The sequence below is a fragment of the Arvicanthis niloticus genome, chromosome 12, assembly GCF_011762505.2.
Source record: "Arvicanthis niloticus isolate mArvNil1 chromosome 12, mArvNil1.pat.X, whole genome shotgun sequence".
In the NCBI taxonomy this organism is placed as follows: Eukaryota; Metazoa; Chordata; class Mammalia; order Rodentia; family Muridae; genus Arvicanthis; species Arvicanthis niloticus.
The window spans coordinates 19,608,364-19,626,924 of NC_047669.1; the positions used below are offsets into that span (position 1 = coordinate 19,608,364).

The window sequence follows — 18,561 nt, forward strand, 5'->3', positions numbered from 1 at the left end:
GATCCACATAAACAAACAAATAAATAAATAAACTTAAGACACGTAAGAGTATTTTACTTTATGAACATATTAAAGGAGAAAAATGCATCATCAAAAAAAATCCTGTTGATGGATGGAAATAATGCATCTCAGCCAGGTGTGGTGACACACCTTTACCTTGGCACTTAGAAGGTCATTTTAAATTCTTTGAGTTTGGGGGCCAGCTTTGTCTCCATAGTGAGTTCCAGGTCAGTCAGGGCTATGTAGAGATACTGTCCTCCCACCACCACCACCAAAAGTCTTTAAATATGAATGGGTAGTCACTGGCTTTAAAAAAAAAAAAAAAACTTCAACAAGAAACTCCTTCACATAATAAAATGTGCACACCAGTGATCTACAGAGTAAACCTCCCCGTTTGGGTCAGCTACTGGCTACTGCCTCTCAGCTCCAAGTTGATTCTGCATGGCCTGGCCTTACTGGAAATGTTTCTTTGGCTACCTAGCAAAATACTAAGCTTCGTCAACAGAGGGCGCTAGAGGAAGCAACAGGAAGTCTAGAGGCTTGCTGTGCGCTGTTTCCCTGGTCACATTACTAGTGCTGAGTGACACCCAGTGGCACTCATTGACCAACACATTTAAATGACAACCGCAGCATTATATGCATTATGACCAAGTAAGGTTAACTCCAAGAATGTAAAGGACACAACAGCAAATCTATAGTGTTTTACTTCAACATATTAAAAAGGAAGGAGATAATGAATAAGAATAGTCTATCTTCCACAACTGAGTATTCATCTGATTGAAGAAGGAAGGACGGAGGGAAGGAGAGAGAAAGGAAGAGAAAGGACAGAAGAAGGGAAGAGGAGAGAAAGGAGGAGGAGGAGGAAGAAGAGGAGGAGGAGGAGGAAGATGATGATGATGACAAGCAGGAGAATCAAGATGAGTTGGAGAACACCATGAGCCACACAGTAAGAACCAGATCCCCCCCCCCCAAAAAAAAAAAGCACCTCTTGGCATCCAGGAAACCACACACACTTTCTCAAATGAGCCTGAATCTTAGTCATGGGAAAGATCTGCCTTTTCTTCCACCTCCCTACTTCCTTTCTTGGATCCTGGCAGCCAGCCCTGTGCCCTGTTCTAGTCTTCAGAGCTCTCTTTATTTCTTCTTGGTAATCTGTCCCATATTAATAGCTCGTGATTCTTTTGTTAGCTTGGTTTAAATTGATGGGGTGACTTGTGTTATTTAAGCGGATCACACACGCAGTCGGCACTAGGACTGAAGCCGATCCCACCCTCTAATTCACAGATGTCTTAGTAAATGTCATTTACCGTACTTGCATAGCAGCATGGTGTCATTAATGCATCAGGAGACCTGATCTGGAGTGTCAAAGCAGATGTCTCTGTAGATCATGACATGAGACAGCTGGAGAATCGGAACCCCCATGTAGGATGAAGAAGGCACACATGGCCCTGCTGGGGAAAGCAAGCTTTAAGATTGGTTTAGCTGTATTGCAGATGTGTGTCAGCAGAGTCTATGAACAGCAGCAGCAGCTGGAGTTACGACAGTCCCCAGTGATTCTGCAAGAGCCAGTCAGCTTCTGCACAGACCACAGCAAGTCTAAGACCCTGTGCTTCAGTCAGGCATTGGATGGTGGCGCTTACCTCTGCAGTTTCATCAGGGGCAGGGCGAACCTGTGGTTTACTTTTCAGTGGGGTTGGGAAGTTCCAGGTGCTCCTACATTTGTAACTGTCTCAAGTATGTCTTCTCCACTGTATATATCCAGTACTTTGGGAAGTGGCCACAGTTCAGCTCCATAGAACATACAAGTCCACAGCAGCAGACAGTACAGTTAAGATTCCATTTGCCATCTGACTCCCTCAGTCCCCAGTGTGACCAGGGGCTGCAGGTTTGCTCTGTGGGTCTCCACGAATCACTGCCAACCCAGAGCTAATGCTTAGTCATCTCAAGAGGCCAGTGTCTGAGCCACTCGACTCCTTGTGTCTCCTGGCTAAAACTTAAGAGAAAGATTTACAGCGTATGTGTGCAGTAATGCTGCAAGATTCACATAAGAAGGGCCTGCCCCCGACGCTGTAGAATAAAAGGGCTCTGGGTCTGTTACGTTGACCTTGGTCCAGAAAGTGGGTGAGAGACAGAGATTCCACTGCGGTCTTCAAACCAGATTTCTGCCAGACCTGGACTGTCCTTACTGTTTTGCCTGAAGCTAGCTGTCAAATCAGCTTTGTTCCTAAAGGTGCCCTCCCTGTGAGCACACAGTCTGGTTGCCGTGTGTCCTCTACCTTTACGAACACCTTGTCTTCGTTGCCAGTCACCAAGGGGTTTTTCAGGACTGCACCATCCCCACAGAAGTCAGGGCCCACCTCAAGCACGACCCCTGATGTCACACCTGGCCCACATAGGAAAGCAGCCAGAGCACAGAGAAGTTTCTTGCCACTCTCCACAGCTCACTCTTGGCTGCCTGACTACAACCAGCATGGCTGTCCTTCAGGGACGGGCTTGTTCCGTCGGCTCTGCCAGGTCACCAGAGTGTTACCTGGCTGAAGTGGATACTTAATGGCTTGAGGGAGCAGCCTTACCACCTGGCCAAGAAAGGCCTGACTCCCTCACAAACTGGCGTGATCCTGAGGGCCTCACAAGAATCCTGGAGAGACTCCCAAAGTCCAAAGGCTTTGCTCTTCCTAGGGGCTCTCCCATCTCATTAAGGAAGCAGTTGCTGCCCTCAGACACCTTGAGAGGAGCAGAAAGGATGAGGACGCTAAGTTCCAGCAGGTCCATCTACACCTCTCCTGTGAGGTACATAAGCTCTTTATACAGCATGGAGATGTCCTGTACTCATGTCCTCAGTGTCCTCAGACTGGTGTGTCTGCTGGCCATCTTCTGGTTAGGATATGTTTGGTGGTCAGGGAATAAATTCACCCCAACATAGCTGTCCCCAAGGCTTTGCATTCTCACCCCCACATCACAGGAAGGAAGCCCCAGTACCTCTACCTCATCAGATGGAGCTAACTACTAGGTCTCCTCAGGCAAGCTCTCGGCCTCCCCTCCAGATGCACAGGAACCCCCCACATGTGCAGCCTGCTGCCTGTGTCCCATTTGCAGCCCTGCAGGCCTGTATCCTAGTCTGTTTAGCTAACAGCCATGCGGTCAGTGCTTCCACAAGTTCCCCAGCTCTCTGCCAGTGTACACTAGAAATCCTTTCTCTCACCAGTTGTCTGAGCTTGATGTACAGCTCCACCATGCTGAGACTTTCCCCTGCTTGCGGATGCAGGGTAACGGTGTGGTGTCTAAGAGACAGCATCCATCCCCTTTCCAAGCATTTTCCTAGATGAAGATAGTGTAGGGTTTCTTGCAAAGAAAGTCTGCTCTCACACACAGGAGAGCAGAGTATTTCCACCAGTCAGAGGGCCTTAAAACACGTGGGTCCGAGCCTGTCCACTTTACCTAAGATCAATCAGGTAAAAGCTCAGATTCAGTTGTCATATTCTTCTCAGAAAATGGTCTAACTTGCATAAGAAAACTTAGAACCACTGTCTGTCTGTGTGCAATCCTGTCCAAACACCATTAAAGCCAAGAATTAAAAAAAAAAAAAAAAAAGCCATAGCTCATAGCTATGTGTGATGGCACATGCATCTCATCCCAAGCACTCGGGAGACAGAGGCAGGCAGATCTCTGTGGATTCCAGGCCAGCAAGGGCTGCACAGTGACATCCTTTTCAAAGAAACCCAAAGCTTGGCTTTCTTGTGAGGGTTTAGGTCCGTCTCAGGTCCTATGCTTACATATCTCTATCAAGAGATAGAGACAGGGGCTGGGGAGATGGCTCAGAGGTTAAGAGCACTGACTGGAGCCAGGCAGTGGTGGTGCACGCCTTTAGTCCCAGCACTCAGGAGGCAGAGGCAGGCGGATTTCTGAGTTCAAGGCCAGCCTGGTCTACAGAGTGAGTTCCAGGATAGTCAGGGCTACACAGAGAAACCCTGTCTCAAAAAATCAAAAAAAAAAAAAAAAAAGCACTGACTGCTCTTCCAGAGGTCCTGAGTTCAATTCCCAGCAACCACATGGTGACTTTACAACCATCTGCAATGGGGTCTGATGCCCTCTTCTGGTGTGTCTGAAGAGAGCAATGGTATATTCATATACATAAAATAAATAAATAAATCATTAAAAAGAGAGAGAGAGACAGAAGGATCAGGAGTTTGAGGCCAGCCTGGGCTACATGAGATCACACCTTACCAAAAGAAAGAGAGAGAGAGAGAGAGAGAGAGAGAGAGAGAGAGAGAGAGAGAGAGAGAGAAGGGAAAGAAGGAAGGGAGGGGCGGGCAGCGAGGAGAGAGGTGAGGTGAGAAGGAAAGGGATATAAGCAGGACCCTTTACCTTTGTCTTTGGTGCTAATCAGCATTACACTATTTGACTTGAGTTAGCTCTAAGACATACAAATGATATAAGAAAAAGTAACTCTTTCCAGCTTACTACCTATCTAGGAAACCCAAACAAAGCATCTGAGAAACAGAGCTAACATGGGATGGTCTGAGGAATCCACGGTGGTGTACAAAACTGAAGAGATTTTTCCATATACCCTGTGCCTACAGGAAGGTCTGAGCATGTGTAGAGACGTGGCAGAGCTTGGAAGCTCCTGAGTGCCACCTACATTTAGCCATGTTCCAACTGTGGGATATTGTGGAACATAGAACTGCTATTATGAAAACTTTAAAATACAAAATTTAAAATGGGGTCAACAAGATGGCTCAGCAGACCAAAGCACTGGCTGTGGAGCCTGGCTACCTGCCGTCCATCCCCAGAAGCCACAGAAAGGTGGAGGGAGAGAACCAACATCAAAAGGTCATGCTCTGACCACACACTTATGCTGTAGCACATGTACACAGACACACACATCATACACAGATACACACACACATACACACAAGCACACACACCAATGGAGAGAAGACAAATGCCTTGAAATCCCTGCCTGGACACATCACTAATGGCAGAAGGGCAGTTCCCCCTTCTCCCACCTGCTCTGTTCCCCGCTCACTCCAGCCCAAAGGTTTATTTATTTATTATATGTGAGCACACTGTCTCTGTCTTCAGACTCACCAGAAGAGGACAACAGATCCCATTACAGATAGTTGTGAGCCACCATGTGGTTGCTGGGAATTGAACTCAGGACTTCCAGAAGAGCAGTCAGTGCTCTTAACTGCTGAGCCATCTCTCCAGCCCCACCCCACTGTGTTTTTTGAGGCAAGATCTCTCACTATCACAAGCCAGCCTGTAAGCCCCAGACATGTGCCATCTCCACCAGCACTCTGAAGCTGGGATTACATGTGTACTCCCAAGCTTGGCTTTCTTGTGAGGGTTTAGGTCCGTCTCAGGTCCTATGCTTACATAGCAAACATTTTACCTGCTGAACCATCTCTTTAGCCCACTAGAAGATATTTTAAAAATTGCAGCTAAGTTCAGTGGCATCTGCCTTTAATCCTAGCACTTGGGAGGCATAGATATTGAATCCTAGTCTACCTAGTGAACTAAGGGCCAGCCAGCCAGCATCATGAGACACCATTGTCCTTAAATACAAAAACATCACTTTCTTTCCAATTGTCTAAGTGGGTTTTTTAAAGACCTCTTTATCTTATCTTATGTGTACAAGTGTTTGCCTGTGTGTGTACGTGCACCATGTCCTAGTGCCTTTGGAGGCAAGAAGAGGACCCTGAGTCCTCTGTGGCTGGAGTTACAACTGTGAGCTGCCATGTGGGTGCTGGTAACTGAACCCAGGTCCTCTGCAAAAGCAGCCAGCACTCTTAGCCTCTGCGCCATGTCTCCAGAGCTGTAAGTGGGTCATAGTGGGTTTAACCTCTGTGCCATGTCTCCAGTGCTGTAAGTGGGTCATAGTGGGTTTAACCTCTGCGCCATGTCTCCAGTGCTGTAAGTGGGTCATAGTGGGTTTAACCTCTGTGCCATGTCTCCAGTGCTGTAAGTGGGTCATAGTGGGTTCTTACAATAGGAGTCAATGCCTGGGCGGCTCACCTGCTGCTGATTTTTAAGGAACATTTCAATCTCCGTGTGAACCCGGTTCTCCTCTTCAGTCTTCATCCTCAGTTTCTGTAACACACCAAACACCAAGCTCTCTAGCCAGCAAGGCTGAGGCCAGCAATTCCCAAATGACGGGTGCAGCCCAGGACCGCCAAGGCTTTCTGACACAGCTTTGCATGGCTCCACTCAACTCTCTTTGCATTCCACAAACACTACAGAGCCATGGACTGGCACCCTGTTATACACACATAAGGGCCCCAGGAAAAAAAAGCCATCACAGTCCTGTCATCTGGAAACAATGCTGCAAGATTCTCAGCCCAGAGAAAGAAATTACAGCACTCAAGAAGCGTGTGGTGGAGGGTGCGGTCAGAGCCAGGCACGACAGCCCACACCTGGAACCCCACAACACTGGAAGCTGAGGCAGGTGGGTCAGTTTAAGGCCAGCACTGCACTACAAGGTGAGTTAGAGGCCCACCAGAAGAAGAAAGAAGAGGGGTGGGTGGAGAAGCAGGGTTGGGTCGCTGGAGAGCACACCCGGGGAGATGATCTTCACTGCAGCCTTCTCTGTGTCACACAGGGAAGCAGGAGGCACAGCCATTAAAGTCTCCACTCACAAATATTTAAGACCCCAGTTAGTTGTTTATGTTTGACCTCCAGGGTTGCACTGGTCCTGAAGGAAAACCTTAATCTTCCTCTTCCTCCTCCTCTTTTTTTTTTTTTTTAAAGCTGGCACGTTATCATGAATGCCACCTCACTGAGGCAGGAGAGCTCAGCAGTTAGAAGTGCATGCTGCTCTTGTTAAAGGACATAGCTTTGGTTCCCAGCACCCAGGTTGGGTGGCAGGAAAGCACCTGTAACTCCAGCTCTGTGGGACACAATGCCTCTGGCCTTCACAGGCACCCAGGTACACATAATTTAAAACTATGAGCCAGGCAGTGGTGGCGCACGCCTTTAATCCCAGCACTTGGGAGGCAGAGGCAGGTGGATTTCTGAGTTCGAGGCCAGCCTGGTCTACAGAGTGAGTTCCAGGATAGTCAGGGCTGCACAGAGAAACCCTGTCTCGAAAAGACAATAAATAAATAAGCTATGGAGCTGGAGTTACAGAGGTTGTGAACCTCCCAACATGGGTGCTGGGAACTGAACTCAGGTCCTCTGGAAGAAATGCATACTCTTAATCCATCCATCACTCCAGCCCAAAATAAGTCACTTTTAAAAAAAGTGACAGCCCAAGTAATATCATCAAATCATCTACATGGAAAACCCATGAAATTTTTGCTGTTTGTTGATACTGGAAGTTGGACTCAATCTGGCATGTACTCTGGCACTAGCTCCATCCCCAGACAGCCTAATGTAGCACAGGTTACCTCAATCTCCTCCAGCAAGAGTTCTTCTGCCCGGTTACATTTCTTCTGGGTCTGGGCAATCTGCAGCTCAGTATTTCTTTTCATATAAAGATTCTCCAAGTTGGTTTTCGCCTTCATCTCTTGTAACTGATCCCTGAGGTGTGCAATGTAATCATTCCCGTTCTGCAGAGATAAGACCAGGTTTCTGAACTAAAACTTCATTGAACTTAATCATCAACAGGCAACTGGAGGTGGCCTTCTCCTAGCACACTAAGGGAAATGTATTCGGTCCTCACAATAGCATGAATAAAAATGAGTCTTAGTGCCAGGAGGCTGAGCAGACACTTATCACAGATTCCAGGCCAACCAGGACTGCAGCTGGAGAACTTGTCTCATTAGAAACAGTGCTGGGGAGCCTGGCGGTGGTGGCGCACGCCTTTAATCCCAGCACTTGGGAGGCAGAGGCAGGTGGATTTCTGAGTTCGAGGCCAGCCTGGTCTACAGAGTGAGTTCCAGGACAGCCAGGGCTACACAGAGAAACCCTGTCTGGAAAAAAAAAAAAAACCAAAACAAACAAACAAACAAACAAAAAAAAAACAGTTCTGGGCATGGGGGAGGGGCACACCTTTAATCCCATACTCTGGAGGCACAGGCAGGTGGATAGTGTGCATTTTAGGCCAGCCTGTTTACTGGCAAGTTCCAGACCAGCTAGATACACACTGAGACCCTGTCTCAAAGAAGGAAAAAAAAAAAAACGAAGCTGGGTGTGGTGCTACATACCTATAATCCCAGCCCTCGGGAAAGGAAGGCAGGAGGATCAGAAGTCCAAGGTCATCCTCAGTAGCTCAAAGACAGCCTGAGCTACAGGAGACTCAATGCAGAGGGCTGACCAGATGGCTGGTAGATCACTTGCCACCAAGCCTTAGGGTCTGAGTTTGGCCCCTAGAACCCACATGGTAGAGTAAGAGAGCTGGCTTTCTCAAGTTCTCCTTTGACCTTCATACATGTTCCCCATGTTCATATATACTGAGTAAATGTTGAAGGAAGGAAGGAAGGAAGGAAGGAAGGAAGGAAGGAAGGAAGGAAGGAAGGATGCATGCAAGCTAGCAAATCCAGACTGAGTGAGTCTCTCCAGAACCTTCTTTGGTACTCAGAATTTGCCACACAGATTCGCCATTATGGTCTCGTTTTGGTTTCACCTTTCAAACACCAGACTATTAGTACCTAGTGAGTGACTATACTTAACCCCCAGCCTCCACCTCTGTTCCAACTGGGGACTGGTTCTAAGACCCTCCTCCCCATGATACCAAAACCTGCAGATACTCTAGTCCTTCCCATAAAGTCTATGCAGTACAGATCCAAGTTCTTCTGCACTGGCTGTTTGGTTGGTTGGGTCTGTGAACACAGAACCTGTAGCCATGTCGGAATGGATATGTACTGAGTGTCTCCTCGTTTTCTTTCTATTGCTGTGATCAAACATACTGACCAAAAGCTACTATGGAGAAGAGAGGGTTTATCTGTTTTAAGGTCGCAGTCTATCACTGTGGGTAGTCTTGGTAGTGTGGGTATCACGCAAGGCAGGAAGCTGGCAGCAGGAGCTAAAGCAGAAGCCATGGAGGAGTGCTGCTTACTAGCTTGCTCAGCCTGCTTTCTTAGACAACCCAAGACCACCCAGGGTGACATCTCCCACAGTGGGCTGGGTCCCCTTACATCAATCATTAATCCAGAAAACGCCCCACAGACAGACACACACTCACAGGCCAAGCTGATGGAAACAACTCAATTGAAGTTCTCCCAGGTGACAAAACCTAGCATGTGTCAAGTTGACACCACAGTGAGTCACTGAGACGTGCTAGAACAGACCTCTGAGGATTACTAATGCTTCACAATTTTAAGCTCTCAAAACTCACGCATTAAAAAGGCGATTCTTCAATAGCAGTAGACAGAGAACAGGTTGTGGGAGAGAAGGCAGGAGGCTCTGGGGGAAACAGTAAGGGTGACTTCTGTTAGCACAGGGTCTAAGAAGGTCCATCTGAGGAGACCCAGTTATCCTGACACCCGAAAGACAAGTAAGCCAATTCATGAAAAATGAAGGCAAGAAATCTTTCAATAAAAAGAAAGGGGCAAAGTTTGTGCTAGAGTCCCTGGTCAACAAAGACCAGGATACATTCAGAAACTGAAAGAAAATCTGCATCTCCACTTGATTTACCCAAAGCCCCCACTCCCTTCAGACGTGGTCTGAACATATTATTGGATCCAGAGAAGACACCAGAAATCATCCCTTTCCTGAGGCCCTGGTGGCTGCCATAGAAGTGAGCCAAAGAAATGTTAGCAATAGTTCCCACAGCCGGCCTGGCGGGACCATGGGCTTCGAGATCTGGAATTGGAAGCGAGGAAAGGTTGTAACTTGTCTGGCACAATGTCAGGTGGCCACTTTAGTTGCATGGCAAGAGGAAAACAGGAAAGCAGTCGCCTGAAGGAATGGAAGTCACACTTACAGCAAACAGTCCTGACTGAGGTGTGAGGGTGCACTCCCCGGATGCCCTGATTCCAGCACGTAGGATGTGGAAGCAGTATAGGAGGTCAGGGTCATCCTTGGCTACTAAGCCAGTTCAAGCCAGCCTGAGCTACAGGAGACCAAACATATTTATGCCTCTGTAGTTCATATCTGAGTAACATTTCTATCTAGCCACACCAGCACTGTGGCCTGGGTGGGGTGTGAGGCGCATACAACAAACGAAACCTGATTCCAACTTCTGTAGTCATTAGAAAATCAAGAATTTTAAGATTATGATAGGATTTTTCAGGAAAGAAAATGTGTGTGAAGTCTGTACAGTTAGGAAGGTAACAGCAGACCAGAACCCCCAAGGGACTGCCCCCAGTTTTACTTAGACACACTGTACCTTTTTCTTTCTCTTCTCTTCCCCCCCCCCCCACCCATCACTCTCCTTCAGGATCTCTTCATGTAGCCCTGGCTGGCCTAAAACCCAGACATCCTCCTGCCTCTGCCTGCTAAATGCCAGGATTAAAGATGGGTGCCAGCACCCAGGCATCATCCTCTCTCCCATAAAGGCACCCCAGCAGACGCAGTGGCCTACATAACTAACTCTGTGAGAGAGACTCCATGGAGTGGCTTAGCTCCTCTTACCTGTACTTGCATTTGACGCTCCCTTTTGACATCAATTAACTGTTTTTGAAGAGATTTTATCTGTTTTCTTCCTTTTTCCTCCCTAAAAGAAGTGAGAACAGTAAGAAGAGGGCTGTTCCCTAGCGTCTCCACCCTCCCACCCTGCACATATATAGCAGATGTGCAGCTCAGTCTTCATGAGGGTCCCCTAGCAACTGGAGCGGGAGCTGTCCCTAAAGCTGTTGCCTGTATGTGGAATCTGTTCCCCTGGCCTGGCTGCCTTGTCTGGCCTCAGTGGGAGAGGATGTGCCTAGCCCTGCAGAGACTCTGTGTGTGTGTGTGTGTGTGTGTGTGTGTGTGTGTGTGTGTGTGTGTGTGTAGGTGGGGGGATAAAGGGAGAGGATACAGGAGGGATATGGGGGGTTTCACTTTCTCAAAGGAATAGACAAGAGGGGTATGGGGGGAGGAACTGGGGGGCACAGCCGGGACGGAAAGTGAATAAATAATGGGAAAAAATGAGCAGGACTTCTCAAGTGTTAGGTTCCACTGAACAATTAAAAAGCAGGTTCTAGGCAGGAGAGATAGCTTAAGAGTCAAGATCAGAGAACTTGAGTTTGACTCCCAGCATCCATGCTGGGCAGCTCATAGCTGCCAATAACTCTAGCTACCAAGGATCTAACACCCTCTTCAGAACTTTGCAGGTACCTATACACAACACACTATATGCATATAGTCATAATTTTTAAATAATGAAAAATAAGTCTTTAAAAAACAAATAGGTTATTGGGCACATGCAATGGCTCAGTGGACAAAGGTGCTTGCGGCCAAGGCTGACAACCTAATTCAGAACCCCAGAACTACATGGTGGAAGGCGAGAACCGATTCCCATAGGTTGTTCTCTGACCTCTAAATGTGCACATTAGCACACATCAGTGTACACAACCACAAAATCATTCAATCAATAAACAAACAGAATGTAACAAGAAAAAAAAGTCAGATTCTTAAGCCAGAATTGGCATTGCCTCCCCTATAATCTTAGTACTTGGTATGTAGAGGCAGGAAGACGAGGAACTTGAGACCAGCCTAGGTTACTAGGCAAGTTCAAGGCCAGCCTGGACCACATGAAACACTGCTTTAAAAACAATAACAACAGTAATTAAAAGTCTGATAAACGGACAGGTTGGGGACAAGCAGAATGGCCCAGCAGGTAGGTGAAGGTGCTGGCTACCATGCCTGACTACCTGCATTAAATCCCTCAGACCCACATGGTGAAGGAAAGAACCAACTACTGTCCTCTGACTTCCACATGTGACTCATGTGTACACACACAAACACCAGCACACAAAATAAATTTCTGTGAAAAAAAAATAAAACAGGGCAGGATACCCTTTTGAGATCCTTCTGCCATTATGATCGCAGGCTGCCTTTCTGCACACAGTTAATGGCTTTTGCTAGGTTCCCCAACACCCCACTCCTGGAAAAGTGGACCAGGCATCTGGAGTTGGAATAGCAATACAAAAGAAAGTACAGAACAAGGCCACACTAAAAATAAGGGAACAAGCCAGGTGGTGGTAGCATACAGGAGGCAGGGGCAGAGAGGGAAACAGGCTGAGGGGTGGAGGGAAGTATCTCAGAAAACAGACAGAATGAGGGATACATCACAAGCCAAAATAAAGCATGAGAGAGCTGGACTGCAACTGACTTGGTAGAACCTGGTTATCTGGAAGCAGTGCAGCTAGGGGCATAGCTACAGTTAATGCCCTCATTGATATGAGAAGACACTAGCAGGGCCCAGTGACATAGGCCAGAATAATCAACTGCAGTTCCTCAGGAAACAGAAACAAGAAGATTGCAAATCCAAGGGCTCCCTAGGCTACAGAGTGAGTTCAAGGTTAGCCCAGGTGACTTTGAGGGACCTGGCCTCAAAAAGAACCAAGAAGGAATAGAGGATGGCTCAGAAGTTGAGTGTTTACCTAGGGTGCAGGGCTCTAGGCTCCGTTCATACTCTCTGTCTCTGTCTCTGTCTCTGTCTCTGTCTCTGTCTCTCTCTCTCTCTCTCTCTCTCTCTCTCTCTCTCTCTCTCACACACACACACACACACACACACACACACACACACACACACAGAGCATATCAGACGTATGAAATAAGGATGCTTTAAAATGTACTAGGGACAAGAAAGATGCATAATGCTAGTATAAACGCCCCACTACTGCCTGGACAGGGACTCATTTTAGCCCAGGCTGACCTGGAACTTACTCTGTAGCCCAGGCTGGACTTAACTCCCAGCAACCCTCATAGCTCAGCCTCCCAGTTCCAGAGTCACAGGCATAGGCTGCCATGCCTGGCAGCATAAACATTTTTTAAATGACATGGGTTAAAAGATAAAGCTAAGGAAATCAGATTAGAATAAAAACAAGACAGAAAGTGACATGATAAATACACTTTTCTTATTTTTTGTCTGTTTGTTCTGGTTTGTTTTTAAGACAGGGTTTCTCTGTATAGCCCTGGCTATCCTGGCACTTGCTCTATACACCAGGCTGGTGTCCAACTCACAGAGATCCACCTGCCTCTGTCTCCCAAGCACTGGGATTAAAGGTGTGCACCACCACCTCTCAGCTACACTTTTCTTTTTAAATTTCCCAGTCTTATTACAGCAGCACAGAGGTACTAAGACATGACACATTAACTCTCAATTTTCTTCTCAATATTTTAGTAAATTTAAAATTGCTCTTTAAAGATCTAACAATTTAAAAGAAGTGAGGCCCAATCAGAATTCACTTGTAATTGTCAAAAAATAAACCTTCAGCAAATTTAGCTTCAATGTCCAATTGTCTTTTACTCCATCCACATCATAAAGGGCATCACCTCATCTGTGAAGCGTCCTGATGCATTGACCATCTAGGGAACAGAGACAGATTCACAAGGTGGAGAGCTGTGAACTAGAGAAAGCCAGATGAGGTCAGCATAGGAAGTAGTTTTAGGCAGAAATCAGCCAAACCAGCAGAAACTGGGAATAAAAGGCAGACTGACCATCTCAAAATGACTTTCCTTAAAGGGCCCCTTTAGACAGAACAGCCTTGTCAGTTATGACAGCTCTGCTCACTGGACTCTCTGGATGGCTGTTGTAAATTTCCTGGCTTTTAGAAAATTGACCTTTTAAAAGATTTGGCTTAATTATGTGGCACACAGCCATCCTGGTCTGGCCTTTTGAAGACTAGTATAGGAGTTCGGGTCAGGTCAACACAATGCCTTCTCTCTCATAAATGCTATTTAACGGTATCTACAGCAAGTGCAGCTATCTGCCTGGCCTGCCAGTGAGGGTAGACCTAGATCTCTAACAGGAGCTGTTGTTACCAGGCAGTTAGCACATGCCAGGAGCATTTCACATGCAGCAATGACCTAATACATGTTTGCTTTGTTTTTTTTTTTTTTTACTTGATTTTATATGTAGTATGGATGCCTGAGTGTATGTGTGTACACCATGTGCAGGCAGGAGCAGACGGACGTCAGGAGACAGAGCCTCTGAAACTGGAGTTATACACAGCTGTAAGCCACCAATGTGAGTGCTGGGAATCAAACCTGGGTGCCCTGGAAAAGCAGCCAGTACTCCTAACTGCCGAGCTATCTCTCCAGTCCCTTGTTTTTATATCTGGGACAAGGTCTCACTATGTAGCCTGGGCTGGACTCCAACTAAAACTCCTCCTGCCTCAACATCCTGACTGAATATTTTTTTCTGTCACACATGCTAATGAAGTGTTCTACCGCTGAGCTGCGTCCCTACCCTATCTTGAATATCTTTGGATCGTGCTAAACATTCCTGGGAAGGAAACTGTCCGCTGTTATGCACCCAGCTTTTTGCTTGTTACTGTGTTGTTTGTTTGCAGCGCTGTGGATCAAACTTAGAGCCTAATGGGTTTACAGTGCTCCCTGCTAGCTACACCGCAGCCAAGGACACTGACCAAGGATTTCAGTCTGATCCTTCTTGAGAACAACAACCAGCAGAGGAACAGTATCTTCCCTGTCATTATAGTACAAGAGGTAGAGCCCAGGTTCTGGGTACCAGGTGATCCCTCTCCCACTGACTGCCCCCCAGCATTGACTCCCTGTTAATTTTTTACATCTCATAACTTACCCATGCTGGCCTCTAACTTGCAATCCCCCTGCTTCAGCTTCCAGAGTATCTGGGATTACAATCCTGTACTACATACCTAGCTATGGTGTTCTTAATATAATGTGGATTCAAGTAATCAAGGATATCTGAATGATTGCCCCATCCAAGCCAGGAATACGCGGGAGCTCAGAACCCAAGAGTCTGACTTCCAGTGAGAAATGAATGAATGTACATGTTGATGCTTGGGAAATCTAGGACTTCTGGTAAGTTTTATACTATCGTAAAGTAAAAAGCAGAGCCTGGCGAGATGGCTCAGTGGGTAAAGTGCTGACTAGGAAGTGTGGTCCTGAGTTTGGAGACACAAAACCCACATAAAGCCAGGTGCAGTAGCATCCCCCTGTAACCCACTGTACAATGAGGTGAGAGCCAGATACAAGGGAATCCTCAGAGGCAGTCACAGAAACAAAACAACAGACCCTGTCTCCATTCAATCAAGATAGAAGGCAAGAGTCAACACCTGACATTGTCCTCAGTCCTCCACATGTGAATACTGTGGCACACACATGCCTACACTCACACACAAATGCACACATAAAAATTTGCAGAGCTGAGGAGCTTGCTTGGTGGCTAAAGTATTTGCCACATAAGTGTGAGGACCAGAGTTCAGATTGACAGAACCATACCTGCACTCTGAAGGCAGAGATAGGCTATCCCCAGAACAAGCTAGGTAGCCATACGAGCTGTCTAGGTGAGTTCTCGGTTCAACTGAGAGATTCTATCTCAAAGAATAAGTTGGGACACACTCAAGAAAGACTCCCAGTGTCAGCCTCAGGCCTACATACACACATACATGTGTCCCCTCACACGTAAGCATGCACACACTTGCGCACCATACATACACATACATGTGAGAAAAGAAATATTGCAAAGCAGACAAAGATGTTTAGCACATGCCTATAGTATCAGCTACTACTTCTAAGAACTGCCTACATAGCAGTGAGAGCATCTAAATAGAGAATCACAAAGCACTTGAGTCTATCACCACCCTGACCTTGTGATGACATCATGGAAGTTCATTTTGCTGCCTCTTTCTTTGCCCAAGGCTTCCAGGAGACTGGAGAAAGAGCCAGACTCTTGCATCTCCATCATGGCATTTGCAATCACATCACTGAAATATTGCCTGCCAAGGAACAAAACAAATAGTCTTGTAAGGCATACTGCCCTACCTCCTTAAAGAGTTGCAGAAGTCCAGCTAGTGCACACCGTTAATCCTAGCGCTGGTGAGTTAGAGGCAGTTGGATCTCTGTGAGTTCTAGGCTAGCCTGGTCTATAGAGTGAGTGCCAGAATAGTCAGGGCTACACATAGAAGCCCTGTCTTAAAACAAAGAGTTGCAAAAGTCACACTAGTTAAAAACTAGAAGGTGCTGGGCATGTTGGCCCACACCTATAATCCCAGCAGTTGGGGAGTCTGCAGGACCACCATAGTTTAAGGCCACCCTGGACTACATAGCAGCTTCTATGCCAGCCTAGGCTACACAGACCTTGTCTCAAAAAAGAATCAGGGGCTTGGGAGATGGCTCAATGGATAGAGTGCTTACTGTACAAATGACAAGACTAGAGTTCAGATCCCAGAAACTACATAATGCAAGGTGGGTGTGGTGACCTGCTTGTAATCCTAGTTCTTGGAAGGAAGGCTGTACAGGGATCCCTCTGGATCAAGCTGGCTAGGTAACCAACCACAAGTTCTAGTTTGACTGAAAGACTGTCTCAATGAATAAAGTAGAAGAGTGAGTGAAGACAGCCTTTGAAGACTCAGGAGCCAGACACTGTGATGGAAGCCTGCTAGCCCAGAGAGGCAAAAAAAGTAGGGAGCTGACCTTCCTACTCCACTGACAACGCACAAGGAAAGACCTCCTTCTCCTTCTCCATACTGTCGTAAATACCCTTCAACTCAAAGGCCCTCCTTCTTTTTCCTGGGTTTTCTTATGTTCACTCCCTGTCAACTGGTTGCTTGCTCTACCTCTTGACCCATCACTGACTTTATTTAGCTCTTGTTTACAGAAAGCTCTTGGGTTATTTTCTAGTTCACAATCTTGGGGTTCACAATTGTTGTGGCCCAGGAATCATGCCCACAAATCTCAGTCAAACAGGACAGTTTATTGAACACACACCTCTCGGGACTGATAGATCAGGGACACAGGTCAGAATCGGGAGCTGAGACTGCAACCCCAACTGTTTCCCAAGAGCATTTTATAAAGGCAAACCCACAGAAGCTCCTGGCAACCATAAAAGCTCATTCATCAGTGCAGGAGATGCTGCTGGGAGGTTGCTGTGGTTGGTTCTGGTCTAAGCGTATTGTAGCGAACGATACAAAGCACTTCTAACTGACCTTTACTGTGATTGGCTCTAAAGGAGGGCGAGGGTCTAAGGAATTTCCAAGAACACCAAAGTATAGAACTTAACAGGATATGTAGTTGATGGTGAACTCAGTCATTAGAAAAGTTCTCTATAACAATGTAAGATGGCTGGCTACAGGCATAAAACAAAATGGCTACAGTAATGTCAGAAAGGTAATGGCTACCTAGGTTTTAACACAATGAGATCAATGTCCTGCAACAGAGCCTCAACATCACTCTTAGGCCTCTACATGCACACATATACATGTGTGTATGTACTCTACCCACATACATGTCTACATATGCAAAAATAGGCATAGATATGTGCATATCACACATCAAAAATAAGAAAAAAAGAAAGTTTCCATGTATCTGTCAAACTGCCTTCCGGCTCTTTCTGTGCCCACAGATCAGTGCTAATGTAGCTTCTTGTTGAGGGACCAGCTGTTAATTGCAGAGGCTCCTAAGTGGTCAAAGTGCAGAGGATGTATGGCTACTGAGTGCTAGATCTATCAGGATATCTACATCACTCTTTGCCAAGGCTCAGGAAACATCTCAGAAGAAGAGGACAGAAAGAATGTGAGGGCAGAGAAAGGGGTTCAGTGCTGTGGAATGCTGTCCTCCAACCAGGACATGACCTTTGCACTCTGAGACTCTCAGCAGCTGGGACTAGTGGGATCAGACTGGACCCATAAACAAAAGTCATAGAGTGGAGTGGACTCACAGACACATCCAGCCCATGCTCTACCACCCCCATCCCTTCAAGTGTTTGCTTGAGAAGAGGGAGAGTTTTCTTCAGGGGTACGGCTGTGTGTGAGATACCCATGTTTCTGTAAACAAGCCCTCGTCCATACTCATGTAATCACCCCTAATTAGAAACAGAAAAAAAGCATGAGAGTAGAATTGGGAGCTGGCTATGTAAAGACTAAAGATATGTTTTAAGTTTAAATTCTGTGCTTAAGAGAGCTATAAAACAAAAATGCCTCTGACCTGTAAGCCCCACTTGCCCAAGGGTGGATAACTTCCTGAAGTGCTGGGGGCTGTTGTTCTTGTAAGATACAAGCTACACACTGTAATTTCACTTCTGTAAACAAGGTTGGTTGCCCAAACTGTGAAGGATGTGCTTGATCACATGTAGGGGGAGTATATAGGCAGGAAGCATACCAGGATGTGTGCTTGTCCCTTTTAATTGGACAAAGGTGGGACGTGCATTGCCTTGTGGGTATTGCCTTCAGAAGCATCTGACTAACATAATTTGGTGCCATTTTTAGAGTCCTGGGTATGGACCTGGCTAGTATCCATCATCCTGGCCAATATTTAATAAAGCTTGCTCTAAATTTGGTTTAAAAATTGTGGTCATAGCCAGACAGTGGTGGTGCACGCCTCTAATCCCAGCACTTGGGAGGCGGAGGCAGGCGGATTTCTGAGTTCAAGGCCAGCCTGGTCTACAGAGTGAGCTCCAGGACAGCCAGGGCTACACAGAGAAACCCTGTCTTGAAAACCCAAACAAACAAACAAAACAAAAAATTGTGGTCATGGTCTTACTCTTGCCCAATGGGA

The 18,561-nt window shown here is 46.6% G+C and overlaps 1 protein-coding gene across 5 annotated transcripts in view; it reads right to left on the bottom strand.

The window, feature by feature from the left end:
* Drc9 (dynein regulatory complex subunit 9) overlaps positions 1-18,561 on the bottom strand; it is a 38,032-nt gene that overhangs the window by 7,503 nt on the left and 11,968 nt on the right. For 3 of the 5 annotated variants that reach the window (XM_034515688.2, XM_034515690.2, XM_076942831.1), the window contains exons 5-8: positions 15,657-15,785; positions 10,513-10,594; positions 7,386-7,547; positions 6,016-6,090 (exon numbers count right to left, since the gene is read on the bottom strand). In XM_034515688.2, the coding sequence (XP_034371579.1) occupies positions 6,016-6,090; positions 7,386-7,547; positions 10,513-10,594; positions 15,657-15,785 (448 nt within the window). The remainder of the gene's footprint in view (positions 1-6,015; positions 6,091-7,385; positions 7,548-10,512; positions 10,595-15,656; positions 15,786-18,561) is intronic. The other 2 variants (XM_034515691.2, XM_076942832.1) reach the window with 1 other exon arrangement.